The sequence below is a fragment of the Aphelocoma coerulescens genome, chromosome 1A (assembly GCF_041296385.1).
Source record: "Aphelocoma coerulescens isolate FSJ_1873_10779 chromosome 1A, UR_Acoe_1.0, whole genome shotgun sequence".
Classification (NCBI taxonomy): domain Eukaryota; kingdom Metazoa; phylum Chordata; class Aves; order Passeriformes; family Corvidae; genus Aphelocoma; species Aphelocoma coerulescens.
In genome coordinates this window covers 15,651,435-15,667,320 of record NC_091014.1, presented here as the reverse complement: position 1 = coordinate 15,667,320, position 15,886 = coordinate 15,651,435, and the positions used below count along the sequence as shown (strand labels likewise).

The 15,886-nt window shown below is 35.8% G+C and overlaps 1 protein-coding gene across 2 annotated transcripts in view; it reads left to right on the top strand.

The window, feature by feature from the left end:
- The window catches only part of LRRK2 (leucine rich repeat kinase 2), a 65,036-nt gene that overhangs the window by 28,127 nt on the left and 21,023 nt on the right, over positions 1-15,886 (top strand). For both annotated transcript variants that reach the window (XM_068995071.1, XM_068995077.1), the window contains 13 exons: positions 977-1,232; positions 1,459-1,647; positions 3,043-3,164; positions 3,900-3,969; positions 4,421-4,641; positions 5,175-5,425; positions 6,766-6,914; positions 8,666-8,759; positions 9,826-10,012; positions 10,400-10,581; positions 11,101-11,330; positions 12,327-12,454; positions 13,541-13,759. In XM_068995071.1, coding sequence (XP_068851172.1) covers positions 977-1,232; positions 1,459-1,647; positions 3,043-3,164; positions 3,900-3,969; positions 4,421-4,641; positions 5,175-5,425; positions 6,766-6,914; positions 8,666-8,759; positions 9,826-10,012; positions 10,400-10,581; positions 11,101-11,330; positions 12,327-12,454; positions 13,541-13,759 — 2,298 coding nt within the window. The remainder of the gene's footprint in view (positions 1-976; positions 1,233-1,458; positions 1,648-3,042; positions 3,165-3,899; positions 3,970-4,420; positions 4,642-5,174; positions 5,426-6,765; positions 6,915-8,665; positions 8,760-9,825; positions 10,013-10,399; positions 10,582-11,100; positions 11,331-12,326; positions 12,455-13,540; positions 13,760-15,886) is intronic.

Genomic DNA, 15,886 nt, shown 5'->3' with positions numbered 1-15,886 from the left:
AACTCTCTGGGTGGTGAAGCACAGCTGGGTTTAGAACTGACCATCCATTCATAGAGTGTGAGGTAGGCAAATCAGTGTTAGCAAACCACAGAGGGCATACTGAAGTAACTGAAAGTATTTCTAGAAAATATTTTTAGTGTTGACAATCAACACTGGTCTGTGTAGCAATGCAGGCTTGGAGATTGGGAGGAGCCGACTGAATCACAGAAACATAAAGGTTGGAAAAGACCTCGATGATAGTGAAGTCCAAACTTTGGCTTAACACCACCTTGTCAACTAAGCCAGAGCACTAAGTGCCACATCCAGTTGTTTCTTGGACACTTCCAGGAATGGGGACTCCACCACTTCCCTGAGCAGCCCGTTCCAATGCTTAGCCACCCTGTCAGTGAAGAAATTCTTCCTGATGTCCAACCTGAACCTCTCCTGGTGCAGACTGAGACCATGTCCTCTTGTCCTGCAACTGGCTGCCTAGGAGAAGTGGCCAATCTCTACCTGGCTACACCCTCCTTTCAGGTAGTTAAAGCCAGTAGATCTGAGCTCACTATCATTAGGCAAGGCTTGATGAGACTCACTGTTGTTGTCTGTTCATTGAATATCCAGATGATAACCCCTAAGTGTCTATTTTCCCCTGAACGGATAAATAAATGGAGTTGCCATAGACCACATGCAATAATCAAACTAGATAAATTACCCTTCATTTCTGCCTGAAAACTGTGTGCACTCGTGACAAAAATTACAACTGCAGAATTCAAGCATTTGATACATTTTGGGCAAAGCCTTCATGAAAATGGGAATTGGTACTCTGACGCCTTAGGCAGGCATATGCTCCAAGGAGTAAGGCATTGCATAATTGAGAAAGAGACACAATCCTTAAAATAAAGTCAATCTGAATTTGAGACAAGCCTCTTTATGCAGTCTGAGCTGTTACTTGAATGCTTCACATTCTTGGTTTGTTTTAATTGCTTTTCTCTATTAGGTTTGTGAGAAAGGAAATAATCCTAAATTGGTGGAATTGTTATTAGCCAATGGTGCTCGAGAGCAGGATATTCGGAGTGCTTTGACCATCAGTATAAAGAGAGGAGATAGCCAAATCATCAGCTTGCTCTTAAAGAAGCTTAGCCTTGATGTCACCAACAGCAGTATATGTCTTGGAGGATTTGGTTTTGGCAGATTAGAACCTTCCTGGCTCATTCCTTTGTTCCCAGATAAACTTACTCAAACAAGAAAACAAAGTGAGTATATGTAGAAATTGCTATACAAAATGTGTCAATATCTTTTGATGGCACTATGGAAGTGTTTTAGGTGAAGACTTTCAGTTGAGAATCTCCTCATACCACTCAGCTGACTATAGAAAGTTTTGGGAAACCTGAAAATAAATCAAGTTATTTCTGTTATTTTTTTAAAGCTACTTGGATTTCTTGGGGATTATTTTATCTTTTCCATTTCTTGTACATACAGATGCAGGTTCTGCACTGGCAAGGATGGTGCTCAAATTCCAGATGAAGAACATTTCAGAGGATAGATCAAGAGCCTCCTCTGATTCAAACTTGTCTGAAGATGGAGTGGATAGAAACTATGATTGGAATTTCATACCTGACCCATTAGTGGACAGTATTTTTCCTTTGAGTGATGATATTGATAGTGAAGGTAATTGGTTTTATTTTCTTTTTTGCTTTTTATAATCCCAATCTAATGTACTAGAGATAGCCTATAGCCATAAATCAGTTGTTTATATGTATTTGAGATATAACAACTCCCATGAATAAAAAAACTTCTATCTAAAACTCTGTTTGGGGTAACATTGGAAAACAGTTTGTGGTATGTGCTTCATCTACAAAACTAAGACCTTGAAGTGTTTTATTCAGTTATACATTTAAAATTAGTTTGTCATGCATCCAGTGTTTTGTAGAGAGAAAGAGTGAGATTCATGCAACTGAATTTAGATTTTGACTTTTTCTGTTCTGTTTCTGAGCTGCCTTTATAATCTATGGCAAAAAGCAAGACCTTTGAGAGCCCAATTTGTCTCATCATGTAGTCAAGTGTATTGCGATCTAGAAACCCCTCTGTTCCCTGGGTAGTCTGTAAATAAAGTTCCTACAACCAGATCTGGTATAGAGGACTATGTTATTAACAAATAAAGTAGGTGAAACAAGCCCTATCCCAAAGATAAACTAATTGATCAGAAAATGTAAATGACAGATTTATGTTCAGCCCAACGTCATCCTTTGTAACCAGGACATTTGAATGCCTTTAACTTATAGACAGACATTATTTCTGTCTATAATACCAGCAACTTAAATAATGAAAGTAGCCTTAATTTGTAACATATCTTTTTGTTGTTCAAATGTTGCTCTTGTTTTAGAACAGTTGGTTACTTAAAATCATCACAGATAAAGAATTTGAATTTTGGAATCAGAGAATCCTAAGGAACTTTTTGATTCTGTTTTGTTCTTTTCCTTTTATCATTCAGCACTACTTTTAATTTCTGTTGGTCTATTTGTTGCCCCATGTAGAAAAGTTGTTATCATAAAAGAATGCAGGAGTGATTTTAGGAGTTTTAAAAGTAGCCTTGAGAAGAGGAACATCAAATGTCTCCAGATAATGACATCAAATGTCTCCTGAATCACCAAATCCAGAGTGGCATTTGATGTTTCATTCTCAATGTGGGAGTGCAAATTTATCTATTGAAATCCAACCCTTTTCTATTTTAAGAAGTATTTACACTGAAGTAGCAGAAAGATGTGTTATGAAACATGTATAATAATCCCAACCCGATGGAAACTTTAAATCATAAATCATCAGTGCAGGTCCTGCAATCACCTGCAGGTCCTACTTGAAGAGTGTCAGGTTAGTATGGCCCCTCCACTCTAGAACACACTGACAACATTCTGGGCCTATTGCACACAGAATTGACCAGTGAGATCCTGCCAGTATTGATGCTTTTGGAATGCATCTCTCCTTTGTCAGCATCTATATTACAGTTGAACTCTGAGCCTCATCTTTAAACACATTTTCTTACCTATTTCTCCTTCTGTGTTCAAGGAAGTGAAGGTTCACTTTTTACAAAAAAGAAGTCCAATTCCATTGCAGTTGCTGATTTATATTGTAGGGAAATGGCATGTCAAAGAGGTTCTCCTACTTTGCTGCGACATTCCTACTCTGTGGTAAGTCAGATCCTTGCACATTCCAGGTTTTTAAGTCCGTCTCCATTGCCTACTCCAAAACTGTTAATAATCAAATGTTAGGAAAGGTCGTGTAGCCATATGGGCTTTGTCTCACTGTTGCCATTCAGTGTTTCTTTCTGTTGTGGTGCGCTGTACGGATGAATTTATGTCAGCAAAAATTTATGATCACTAAAAAGTAGACACCCTTTTGAATTGTTCAACTTTTCAGTCTGGTGTTCAAATGGAAATACAGGGATCATGGGCCCATTCACAAAGATTTAACTTCCCCTTAGTGAAGCTGATCTTCAGCAACAATCAATGGAGAGAGACCGATTCCTTAATAAGACATAAGAGGACAAATTGGTGGAATCAAAGTCACATTCCTTTGGAAGGAGCTTGTCTCTTCCCATTTACTGTAAAGGGAAACTGGAGAGAGTGGCTTCCCTAGAGGAAGCTACATTTTGCAATATCCTGGTCCATCCTATTACTGCACCCTAGTGAAAATCATTCTGAGTTACCAGAAATGCGCTGCTTCCATTGCACTTTAAATCTACCATTCTTTCATATTGCATGGGTTAATACGTTTCATAAAGATGTGACCTACTGTTATTTTCAGTTCAAGTATACAGTGTCTTTGTGTTCTCCCATAGGCTCTGATGAAAAGAAATCACAACAATTTGGATGATTTCAGAACATGCATATGTTCCTAAATGCTTTTTCTCTTGGATTTTGCAGGGACCTGGCTCAGATTATGAACCATTAATGAAACAAAGACGAAAATTCTTGCTCTCAGATGAATCCCCCAGTAAGTAAACTATACAATTTAAGGTATATAACAGATTTGGCATCCTTAATGCTTTCACAGACGTAGCATGCAAAGATTTGAGACAGATTATATATTTGTTTAAGAGGAGGATACATTTGGGAAATACTACAGTGAAGTAAAAATAATGCATATATAGGGATTTTTATTTCCTGGACTCGACATATAATTTTTGTAGGCAATGGAGTTTAATGAGTGCCCTTATTAGCTTTCAAAAGCTCCTTCTGTTGTGCGGTTTGTAAGGATCCATCTCTTTCCCTTCCCTACTGTTTTACAAATTTCTGTGTCTTAATAGAATTCTTCATGGATTTGGATCTTAACCAATATGCAAACATTCACTCTCTTCTTCATCTTTAAATCCCAAGCTGATTGATTGAAATTTTACATAAGTAATAAATGAAATCATGGTATTTTCACATTTTTGTTTTCATAGAAGGCGTCTCAAAATTGTCATCACATATAAGACCATCAGACAGTCTTTCTTCATTGATCTCAGAGAAAGAATATATTAAATCACTAGATCTTTCATCAAATGAGCTGGAGAACATTGATGCCATCAGCCAGAATAGCTGCCTAACTAGTCATCTGGAACACCTTGAGAAACTGGAGCTCCACCAAAATGCTCTTACAAACATTCCAGAACAACTGTGTGAAGTAATTCTGCATGATTTTCTGTCATACAAGTTGAAATTAGTTAAAATAAATAGTTGGTCTCTAATAATGTAGTCCGTATGTATTGTAATAATGTATCCATAGCAATATTATTCAAGAGTATGGCTGTACATTTTTGCATGCTTCATACATTTACTCAACTTTCGTTCAGCATTCATGTTCATTAGAAATAAAAGTATTTTCATGGAATTGTTTTAAGTTATTTACTGCAGAGAACTGCTTTAAGATGTGTGATATTAAGTAGCATAATAATGGAAATGGAACTGAGAACTGCAGGCAATTAATATTTTAAATTTTATGAAATGTAGCTAATTATTTTTGAATAATGCCCTATACTTTATTTTGTCATAGAAATATTGTAGGTTACATTGGTACGATTGCTATTTTCTGCTATTTTTCCATGTGAGTTAAATATAAATAAATTAATAATTTGTATAAAAATATAACTCAGTTATAAACATATAAATTCGTATTTTCTTTTAAGTTCTTAAAAATGAATTATCCTTTTCTTTCAGAACTTGAAATGCTTGACTTACTTGGATTTGCACAGTAACCGATTTACTTCTTTCCCAACTTACTTACTGAAAATGAATTGTATTGCAAATCTTGATATCTCTCGAAATGACATTGGACCTTCCTTTGCTTTGGATCCACACCTGAGATGTCCAACTCTAAAGCAACTTAACCTTTCATACAATCAGCTGGTGTGCACTCCTGAATTTCTTACAAGTGTTGCTGAAAATCTGGAACAACTCTTGCTGGAAGGGTGAGTAGCATGAGAAAATGGGCTGTAGCATAACAAACATAACAGGAAATAATAGATTTATGATGCAGAATGATGACTCTTATAGCATGGAAAGGATTGTTTAGTCACCAGTGAAACACTGACACTGTCTTCCAAATGTGTAAATTGCTACAATTTTCATTGTTGTATTGCAAAGTACAAAACATGAGAATGTCTTTGGACCTTGATAGAACCTAACAGCTTTGCTGTTCCAGTAACATGCTAAATATGTTGTAGTTCAGTATCTTTCTGCTACCATACTATTAATCCACAGGGCTGTGTAGTCTGACATATTCAACTAGGTTTTCTGTATACACAATACAGTTTCCACTGTATTTCATATGCAGAAAAGCTTTTCTGGAAGTAGTATTAATGTAATTTTAGGTATTGGTATGGATATGTTTTAAATTACAAAACCAGAGAAAACATGTAGCTTTTTGTTTGCCAGCACTTACTATCATATTTCTTAGTGAGGTAATTCATACCTGTATGGAATTCTTAAAAATGCAATTGGTGATAGCTCTGTAAACCGCAGAGACTGTCTCATTCATTTCCTACAGCTCATGCTAAATAAGATGGTGAACTTTGTTAGTAATACTACCCTGGCAAAACAGTGGATGGATCTTTTATCTCTGTGTTTTTGGGATCTTTCTCTTCCTATTTCTGGTGTTATTATAATATTTTATATAATATTATATAACATTATATATTATATAAATATATATTAAAATATATAATTTCTATCTATTAATTATATAAATATATATTTTATATAATAAATATATTTTATATTTATATAATATATTACATAATATTATAAAAATATACTACATATATAATATACAATATTATTATATAATAATAACATTATTATTCCCCAGAATACATTGTGTAAAATTATATACTCATCCTGAATTCCATTCCATATAGGGAATCCTTTTTTAAAAGTTTTTTTAGGTTGTTAGTAATTCTGTAATTACAATATTGCAAACACATATTTTTAGTACACAGAACCTCTCACCAATGCAACAATCCTCTTTGTGTGGGATTGATCTCCAGTATGTAATCAGAAAACTAAACCTTACAATACATTTTGACACTTGGTCTCCAAATTAATTAAGCTGATTCTAATATCAGTCCTGTTATTCCACGTTGCCACATGTACTAGTGTTTTTGCTGACTGGTCAGTCTTTATGTAGATAAAGTTTTCTTTTTGTTTTACTGGTGTAAGGATGACATTGTCAGATCAATGCTACTTTCACCTTTTACCTAATAGTTTCTAAGTAAAACATGGATTGTCTTTTTTCTTGTTGTTATCATAGAAACAAAATTTCATGCTTATGTTCACCCCTGTGCTTGAAAGACCTGAAAATTTTAAACATTAGTAAGAACAGTATTTCATCCCTTGCTGAGAATGTCTTCATGGGCTGTACAAAACTGGAGCAGTTCAATGCCAGGATGAATGTCCTTGGTAAGTACCTGTGAAAATAGGATTCACCTTCTAGAAACTATTCCAAGTCACAAAATTCCTCTGCCACCAGCATTTGGAGTCTTGGGAGAACAGAAAAGAGTAATACTACATGTACTTGTCCTTGTTTATACAGTTTCCTAAGCATTACCTTTTGATCACTGAAGCATCAAGTATGCTTCCAGTCGTCTGATGTGACTCAGCTAACCCATCTTGTTTTTACATTTGGAATGGGTGCTGTAAAAATGGATGAGTGTACTTGAGATTGTACACACTATTGAGGAAGGTTCAAGGCAGAGGAAATCATTCAGATTGCAAATCTAGTACTAATACAGGTTTAATACTGTACTGTAATACAGAGATGAATCCTGGCTTGTACCAACAAGTCTGGCCAGCAGGAACAGGGCAGCGATTGTCCCCCTGTACTTGACACTGGTGAGGCCACACCTCAAATCCTGTGTTCAGTTCTGGGCCTCTCACTTTGAGAAAGACATTGAGGTGCTGGAGCATGTCCAGAGAAGGGCAATGGAGCTGGGGAAGGGTCTGGAGCACAAGTCTGATGAGGAGCGGCTGAGGGAGCTGGGGGTGTTCAGCCTGGAGAAAAGGAGGCTCAGGGGAGACCTTATCGGTCTCTACAACTGCCTGAAAGGAGGCTGTGGCCAGGTGGGGGTCAATGTCTTCTCCCAAGAAACAGGCAATAGGACAAGATGGGAAACTGAGAAAAATTTCTTCCCTGAAAGGGTTGTCAAGCCTTGGAACAGGGTGCACAGAGAAGTGGTTGAGTCACCATCTCTGGAAGGTATTTAAAAGACGTGTGAATGTGGCCTTTAGGCCTTTAGTGGTGGACTTGGCAGTGCAGGATTAACGGTTGGGTACATTGGTCTTAGAGATCTTTTCCAACCTAAATGATTCTATGATTAAGTATTTACCACATAATATCTGGCATTATCTTCAGAATAAGAGAGAATGTGTGTTCCAGTTGCCTGCATGAAGGTGTCATTTGAGATGCCCTGAATCATCCCCCTTGGCTTACAGGTTCTGGTCCAGAAAAAGCAGGACTTCCATAGCTCCTGTGTTTTATCTTTCAACCTTGTGCAGACAGCTCAGGTAGCACAGGGCAGATCCCCTTCACTAGAACCCAGTGCTAAGGAACTGAATTGAGTCCATCCAGAGTGTGTGTCAGTGTTTAGCATATTTTATGCAAAGGTGTAAAACCACTTTAGCTATGCAAATTACAAATTATACAAATTAGATTTTCAGTGATACTGTGAGAGCTTATAAGTTACTGTTAGAATTTATTCTTTCTTCAAGACATAAAACCTTCCATTTTGAAAATATTGTCACCTTATTTCAGAAGGTAACTCTTAGAATTGCATTAAACACAGATGAACCATTAGATGCATTTTTATAAGAATGAATAAGAATGAATGGGTGAATAAGACCCAACAAATCCTGGATCACATGAGACTCTCTTGTACGCTTGCAGTACAGTAAAGTGTAAGTAAGATTATTTTGGTGTTTAATGCCACTAGGAGATGAAGGATAACAGTGTAGAATTTGTTAAAAGCCAATATGTTAATTAATTTGGGGAGTTTAGTTTTAAATAAGCTTTAAAAAAAAAAGATTTGAACTCTGGTGGGTGATAGCTTTGTATGAAAATGATAGACTGACCTTTTAGTCTGTCTAAACTCCAGTCTTAAAAATAATTTAACCATTCTTAAAAGTAATAGGATTAATCTCTTTTTCTGCTCTAGAAAAAATACCTGACTTGTCATCCAGCATAACAAGTTTAAAATTATCCCAAAATTGCTTTACTAATGTTCCAGAAGCAATTCTTCTTCTACCACAGTAAGTTATTCTTCTATTTATTGACATTAATGTCAAGTTCTTGATAAAGAAGATCTGATGACAAAATTGTTGTTAAGCAGAAAATTCTGCATGTTTTACTGGTTTTCAGGGAATCCTCACTAACTGGTTAAATCCAGAACTTGGTAGCTTTTAAACTGAAGACAAATTAGTCATTTTCTTCATGATTCTGAGAAATTCTGTTCCTCAGCTTCAAATCACTATTGTTGAAAATATATTCCTTGACAGCTGAAGCTGACAATTCTTGCTGAGAATATTAGAATTAATCTCATATTTCCTTGGAACCAACAATGAAAAGATATTGGCAATTTTTCCTTTTTGAGTTCTGCAGACATTTGCACAAGGCTACTGAGATTAGTTTTTCACTTCCCAAATAACATGAGATTTTTATTCTCAAAGCAAAACACTTCCTCTAGAAGGAATTGTGATAAAGATGCATGTGACATTTATTTCGCTATACCTTCAAAGCATTACTCATGTGAAAATTGGACTTCTGCTTTTTTTATAGAAGTTGCTGACCTTAACAGATCAGTAGAATGAGATTGTGGAAGGAGTGCTTGGAAGGGATGATCCAATAGGTGTGGGGAGATGTGAGTGCTGATGGCACCGTAGAGAGGGCAGATCTAAGATTTGGGAACTTACATTAATGAAATTTGCTTAGAGCATGTTATTATTAATGTGGTATTCCACAATTTCAGCATGCTAACATTCACAGCAGCAGATTTAATGGATGTGCTGAAAAAAGTGCAGTTTTCAGGTTCTACATCTGAACTCAGACAAATCAATAAGGTGTTGCATGTGTTTTTGTGTGCTTTGTGTTTCGTGATAACATAAACAGTGTACTTGTCCAATAGGTGTAGGTGAACTATGTAATTTCTGCACATACATGTATTTGCAAACATATCTACTTCTATTTGGATTTCAGTCAGAAAACCAGCTCTTCTGATAGCTAATCCACTTGTTTATTAAAAATGAATACAATTCTGGTTCCAGCTAATCTGGGTTTTTCATTTGCTAACTTCTCTCTTTTTTATTTTCATGTTTTTAGTTTGCGATCAGTAGATTTAAGCCAAAACAAGATCCTAAGCCTGCCTGGACCAATGCACTGGAAATCACTAAATTTAAGGGAGCTGTTATTTAATCATAATCAAATAGACGTCTTGGACTTGAGTGAAAAGGCATGTGCATGGTCTAGGCTAGAAAAGCTACACCTCTCCCACAACAAGTTAAAGGAGGTAAAGTGTAAGATTCTACCTAAAGAAAATTTAATTGCTTTTCAGTTGAATGCAGTTTTTCAATGTTCATTTGATTTTCATGTCACCTCTCATACCATTGTACATTGCATTAGTGAAATGGTATGTAAGTGCAAATAGTACTTTCTGTGGATGAAAATCACATATATATTGTATTCAGCTTTTCTGCCTGGAATGTGTCACATAATCAGCTTGTATAATGAATTACTTATAAGGTCTTTTCTCTCTTAGTGTGGGATATTAGGCCTGTTTATTAAAAAAAAAGAACTACAGCAGTAAAAATAATACCTAGTTTTGTTAATTATTTAATGTATTCATGTTCACTATTTTTTTTACATTTAGTTGCCCATTAAATGTTCTTTTATTTAGATTCCTCCTCAGATTGGCTTCCTAGAGAACTTGACTTCTCTGGATGTAAGTTACAATCCTGATTTGAGATTCTTTCCTGATGAAATGGGAAGACTGTCCAAAGTCTGGGATCTTCCTTTGGAAGGACTCCATCTTAATTTAGACTTCAAGCATGTGGGATGCAAAGCCAGAGACATTATCAGGTTTGTTGCCCTATTGCTCTTGAATATTCCTGGTTTGTTTTCTTGGGATTTGCAGTAAGCATTAAGAAAATAACATACTGTTTTTGAAAAGACATGCTGGTTTGTCATATGAAATCCAGCATGCTGCTCTATGGAAGGTTATCATATCAACACACACACACATATAGTGGAGTGGTTTAGACCATACTAGTATTTCCTCTTGAATTTGATGCTTCTATAAACTGTGCAATAAATGGTGCTTACCAATTGTTTGTAATATGTTTATTGTGTTCCCCAGTGCACTGCACAGAGCACAATTTTAGGATAATTACAAAACAGAACAACAACAAAAAAAGACATATTCTTAATTAAACTTCACCTATCAAATCAGAAATTAGAGTAAAGTTAAAAGAACAGTTGTATCAAACAGATACTGAAAATTTGAAGAAAATGATATGGTTCTAGATGTTTCCTTGTTCTTGATATAGTATTTCTCTCTATTTTACTCTTCTGTGAGTTTTGCAAACTTTTTTCTACCAGATTTCTTCAACAACGACTGAAGAAGGCTGTACCTTATAACAGAATGAAGCTCATGATTGTTGGGAACACTGGCAGTGGGAAAACTACCCTGCTACAACAACTAATGAAAAGCAAACGGACAGAATTAGGCTCTCCAAAAGCTACAATAGGCATTGATGTAAAAGACTGGATCATTCAAGGGAAAGGCAAAATGAAGAAAGAGCTTATATTAAATGTGTGGGACTTTGGAGGTATTTCCTGAGTTTATTTTCCTCTACTATTGTCTTTTCTAACATTTTAATTCATTACTTATTCTTAGAGTCAGCCTGTGGTAATTCGAACTGGGGACAGTAGAATCACACAAACGTACACCCAAAGTCCAGGGACCACTTATAAATTAGTGAATTCTGTAAACTAGCAGCTAATCCCTCAGATTTAATATAAAGCTTCAGGAATTTCTCATCATTAAATGTGGTTTGACGACTCATTTCAACTATAATACTTCAAAATAATCATTTCAGAGTAGTAAGAAACAGCTTACCAGAAGAATCTTTAATTGAACTCTGTTTCTCTCTTTTATAATCTGGGTCTCTCTAGGCTCTGCAGTGTCACAGGTTTGTAAGATCACAGACAACAAAGCACTTAGGACAAGTCTTTGAACCTTGTGTTTCTGGAAAACTTTCTAAGTTTGGGGGACTACAGAAGCACTTCTAAAATCCAGGGCTATTTTAGGCTATAGAAGAGTTATTTTTAAACAGTGGTCTATCATCATTTAAATACAATCTGTCACAATGCATAAGCACAGACCAGTGATATTTAAGCTGGGTTTCCATCTTTAGTTGTGCTTTTAAATGCTTAATTATGTGAACTTATTTTGAAGTTGCTCAAAGTGTAGGAGAAAGGGAAGGAAGAAGGTAGAAGGAGAGGGAGGAGTGAGGGAGAAATTCAGTATTGGAGTTTTAAAAGAATCCTGACCTTTTAATTGTCTGTGCAGCACCCATGTTTATCCAGTTAAACCTTACACTTCTTGATTTAAAACCAGCGTATGTGTTTTAACGTTACACTTCAGCCAATGACCTACCACAGAGTGCCTTCCTAAAATTCATAGTTATTATGATTTCCTGTCAATTTAGATATTAGGTTCATTTGTGAATTTCTGGTCTGAAGACGAGTGTTCCTCTGCCTTTTTGTGATCTGAAGATGTTCAGTCAAGGAAGTACTAAACAATGGAAATTTTTGATCATTAGGACAAGAAGAGTTCTACAGTACCCATCCTCATTTTATGACCCAGAGGGCTTTATATCTTGCTGTTTATGATCTCAGCAAGGGACAAGCAGAGGTGGATGCTATGAAGCCATGGCTTTTTAACATCAAGGTAAGACATACAGAATGGAATTCTCCTTTCCAGGGAGCTATAGGTCAACAGCAAATTAACCACAAATATTTTTATAGGGGAAGAAGAAAAAAAAATTCTTCAGAAAATAAGATTAGTAGTAATATTAATCAAGAGCTGAAATACATCATGTATTGGATATGAAAGTATTTTTAGATGTAAAAAGAAATGATTAGCACCATTTTGGACTTAAAATTGTACAAAGTGATGTGCAAAAGAATGGTGTGTATGTTCTGGCAGTATTTTGAATTGACTGATAAAAATAAAAAAGTAGTATTAAAGAAATGATGAGTTAAATTTGCATTTTTCTTTTACACCAGTGTAAATTTTGGGGAAATCAGAACTAGATTAATTTAAAACTGACAAGATACAGGTTTGAAATTGTGCTATTAAGTGTATACTTAATATCCTATTGTTAATAGAAATTATTCCAGAACTATGGTTGGGAGTGGACCTGAGAATCTGCCTGTATACTTTTCATTTTTTCTAAGTGTTTGTGTCCATTTATGGAGTCTTTCCATGGTGAGCAAGCATCTTTCCTTTTTGTAGGATGGTTAGCCTTGACTGGGTGACAGACTCACATGAAGAGTTTGTTTACTGATCGTGTTAATGAAACTTGTCTTTTCCACTCTTTCCACCTTGGGCAGTGATACAGGACACAGGGTTGCAGTCAGTTTAGTGTTGATGAAAATAATTTCTGATGTGTTTTCCTTTCCTCCTTTCCTATCTCCTTTCTTCTCTCTATCTTCTTCAGTGAACTTGCTGATGTTTCACTGCACTGTTCCAATGACAGCTAGCAACGTATCATTTCTTTTGGCTTTTCCATTTTGTTGGATGTTCTTAATGAAAAATGTCCCTCCACTTTACTGCCAATACTGTTAATCTGCAAAGAATGAAATCCAGATGTACACTCCTTCCTTTTAGAAAAAGCTTGTTTTTTAATATTTCTGTTTTGAAGTAGACTGCTCTCTGAATGTTTGACTGAATTGCTCACATTTTATGTGAATATAAAACACTAAAGTCAACATTCACTATTGAGTTAATCAACAGTATGGATCTCACTAACAGGCTCGAGCTTCAACATCCCCTGTCATTCTTGTTGGCACTCATTTGGATGTTTGTGATGAAATGCAGCGTAAGGCCTGCATGAGCAAAATTACTAGGGAGCTGTTGAACAAGCGAGGCTTCCCAGCAATCCAGGATTACCACTTTGTGAATGCCACAGAAGAATCTGATTCCATTATCAGACTTCGGAAAATCATCATAAAGGAGAGTCTTCACTTCAAGGTAAGCTACATACTGTTTGTAATTCTGAAAACATCCTTGTTTTACTTAAGTGAATACATTTTTAAACATCAATACGTAATTAATTACATTTTTGTGTGATAGCAAAGTCATCTTGCCTTCTATAAAATGCTACACACAGCAAAATAATGAAGGAAAATTGCCAGGTTTGTTTTAATTTGATTTTCTACCAAAAAAATCAGCTTAGTAAAAATCCCAGCTAAGTTCTGTTTTCAAGCAGTAGGGCCATAAATCAAATATTTCATTAAAAATGAGCCGTCTTTTTCTTACAAAGAAAGCTAATTAAAATCTTGGTTTCTTGGGTGACATTACATAATTACAGTAAGTACTGCAAGATTTCAGGGGACAAGAAATACGATTCTGTGGTTTCTGAAAACCAACTGGTTTCCCATTTACTGATTTCATTTTACATAGCATGAAACTATTTTTATAAAGAGGAAAGTGAATTAAAGCAGGAAAAGAAGATCCTGTGGACTGAGTAATCCTCCTAGACTCGAGTATCTGCACATGTAATTCTGTTGTCTCCAAAGTCATCCCAGCTCGTTCCCTGCTCTCTCCTTAGCCACGGTACGAAGTGTGGATGAAGAGACCAGCCCAGGCATGGAGCTTATAGAAAGACAGGATCCAATCTGTAACAAAAAGAATACTTTTTTTTCACTTATACAGTATCAATCATACATAGTGTCATAACACATTAAAGTGAAGAGGTGATGTCCTGTGCTACTTAGGTCAATGGCAGAAGTTCATAAATCATATCAGAACCCAAATTTCTTTTGAATGACTGCTTGGGAGATTTTATAAAGCAGATGATGTATTTATGACTAGCCTTACACCAGTGGTGTTACAAATGAGTTAAAGTGTACACACTCCTCTTGTTTCTCTTGGAAACTAGCAGCTTATTCACATCCAAAATCTCCCTTTCTTCATTCCACAGTGCAGGGAACAGCTAACCTGTTAAAGGGCAAGGAGGTGGCCTCTTCAAGTGAAAGGGGTTAATTCCACTTCTGATACATCCAATGGGCATGAATAGAGCTGGTGTTTGTACAGGTGTATGTGGCTTTATGTCTCACCATACTTCTTCAGCACTCCAGAGAAGTTGTGCTTCTTGAAAATTTTTTTTCCTTTAACATCTATATCTCTTGAGACTATGACTTAAACTGATGTTTAAACTTCTGCACAGATGTAAGGTGGCCTGAAGGAAATTGGATAATTACCATAAATGATGTAGGTAGTTTGTGAAAGGAATGTTACAAGGTATCTGCTTAGAGGTTAGACAAAGTGGGTCAAGTATTCAGCGCTGTCATCAAGTTCTCTGAAGTCTTTGAAATTACACAAGGCATTCATTTCATCTGCACAAGGTACCAATTACATTTTTGACACATAGAAATATCACAGTGCATTGGTGAGAGAAAGATTACAGCTAAGAAGACAGTTTGTAAATATTGGAGAAGTTGTTTCCTATCTCCTCAAAAAAGTTAGTAGCTCAGCACCTGTGGAGAAAGGAAAACCTGACCTGGTACTAGTGATTACCATATACTAAAGGGTGTCTCCAGGAAGGAGCTCGGGCTCAGGAACCAGGCACAAAGCACCCATCTGTTTCCCCTAAGCATCACTAATGTGGCTAAATTTATTTCATTCTCTTCTCTTGTCCACTGACTGCCAGCAGTGGAGACTTAATTGAGCTACTACCTTTTTTCCCCAGTTTACCTAAAGACATGGCTGGAGATATTACATATTTCAAGAAGCATAGTTTTTTTTATTAATGTCTACTGTTTGTGTTAACTGGAGATGTATGACACCATCTGCTCATACAATGAATATTTTCCTTTTAGTTTGAACCAAAGCTTCTCTTTGAAATAACGTCTTCTGAGAAGACCTCATTTGTTATTTTTTATGTACAAGTAATATGGAAATATTTTTTTCTCGGAGTGTTTATTTATAGAAAGGCATTATAATTCTGAAAGAATATTTAGTTACATCTACCTTTCAAAAGCCAGGATAGTCAATAAATGAATCTTCTTGTTCCTTCTTTATGCTACTATTGAGTAGACATACACTTTATATCTTAGTTTTATTTTCTGCATTTCACATGAATAAATTAATACATTT